At 59.5% G+C, this 1396-nt stretch overlaps 1 protein-coding gene across 1 annotated transcript in view; it reads right to left on the bottom strand.

Moving 5' to 3' along the window:
• Nucleotides 1-1154, bottom strand: part of LOC118159252 (lysine-specific demethylase 6B-like) — a 2518-nt gene extending 1364 nt beyond the window's left edge. The window contains exons 1-2 of the mRNA XM_035313860.1: nucleotides 910-1154; nucleotides 636-762 (exon numbers count right to left, since the gene is read on the bottom strand). Coding sequence (XP_035169751.1) covers nucleotides 636-762; nucleotides 910-1139 — 357 coding nt within the window. The 5' untranslated portion in view covers nucleotides 1140-1154. The remainder of the gene's footprint in view (nucleotides 1-635; nucleotides 763-909) is intronic.
• Nucleotides 1155-1396: the final 242 nt, after the last annotated feature.

Below are 1396 nucleotides of genomic sequence, written 5' to 3'. Positions count from 1 at the left end.
GGCCAAGACCAGGACCAAGACCATGGCCAAGACCAGGACCAAGACCAAGCTGTTGCTGTGGCCATGACCACACCGAGACCACGTAAAGGTCACAGCTAAGCACAAGCCAATGCCATGGCCGTGACCACGTCAAGACCATGGTGAAGACCAAACCAAAACCGTGGCCATGACCATGCCAAGACCACTCAGAGACCATGGTCAAGTCTAAGTCAGTGTCATGGCCATGACTACGTCAAGACCATGGTCAACACCAAGGGAAGGCCATGGCCATCAGCATGCCAAGACCACGTAAAGAGCGTGGCTAATACCAAGCCAATGCCATGGCCATGATGACAAAGACGATGGTCATGACTAAATCAAAACCATAGCCACCACCACGCCAAGACCATACAGAGACCGTGGCCAAGGCTAAGCCAAAGCCATGGCCAGGACCATGCCAAGACCATGGCCAAGTCCAAGGCAAAGCCACAGCCATGACCACACCAAGACCATGGCCAAGTGCAAGCCAACTCCATGGGCATGACCACATTAAAACCATGGCCAAGTCCATGGCCTGACTGAGACCAAGACCACGGCCAAGACCACTCCAAGGCCATGCCAAGACCGTGCCCAGCCCCAGCCCCACCAGCACTCACGTCGCACTCGTTGCAGTAGTACGCCGGCTCGTCCTTCACCCGTCCCTGGTAGGCGATCTTCTTGCCGGCGCGGACCAAGCTCTCGCGCTGCACCTGGCAGTGCTTGATGGACTGCATCAGGCAGTACCTGCAACGGCCGGCACCGCACGGCCGCGCGCGTCAGCCACCGCCCCGCGGCGACGGGGACGTCCCCGTCCTGCAGCGGTGTCAGCCCTGGTATGGCCCTGTCCTTGTCCCCAGGGCGGCCCCGGCCCCACCGTGTCCCTGCGCTCACTTGATCATCTTGTAGAGGTCGGGGTCGCTGATCTTGACGGTGCGGGCGACGTTCCAGGAGACGTGGATCATGGGCACGATGGACTTGACGTTCTTCACCTCGTTCCACTCATAGCGCTCCAGCGCCAGCTGGTACTGGTAGGCTAAGGGGACAGCAGGGACGTCACGGGTGTCCCCTGGCCACACTGTGTCACCGTTATGGCTGTGTCCCCGACCATGTCCCACCCCCATGGTGCTGCGCTCGTGTTCCCATTGCACCCTCACTGTGTCCCTGTTGTGTCCCCGTAGAGTACCCATTGTGTCCCCATTGTGTCCCCGTGGTGTCCCCGCTCTGTCCCCATTGTTTCTCTATTGCATCCCCACTGTGTCCCCATCATGTTCCTCTTGTGTCCCTATTGCATCCCCATCCTGTCCCCATCACTCCCCTGTTGTGTCCCCCACTCCACCCCCACTGTACCCCCATTTTGTCCCCATCATTTCTCTGCTGC

Source organism: Oxyura jamaicensis, unplaced genomic scaffold (assembly GCF_011077185.1).
Source record: "Oxyura jamaicensis isolate SHBP4307 breed ruddy duck unplaced genomic scaffold, BPBGC_Ojam_1.0 oxyUn_random_OJ69075, whole genome shotgun sequence".
Classification (NCBI taxonomy): domain Eukaryota; kingdom Metazoa; phylum Chordata; class Aves; order Anseriformes; family Anatidae; genus Oxyura; species Oxyura jamaicensis.
This window is presented reverse-complemented; position numbering and strand designations above follow the sequence as displayed.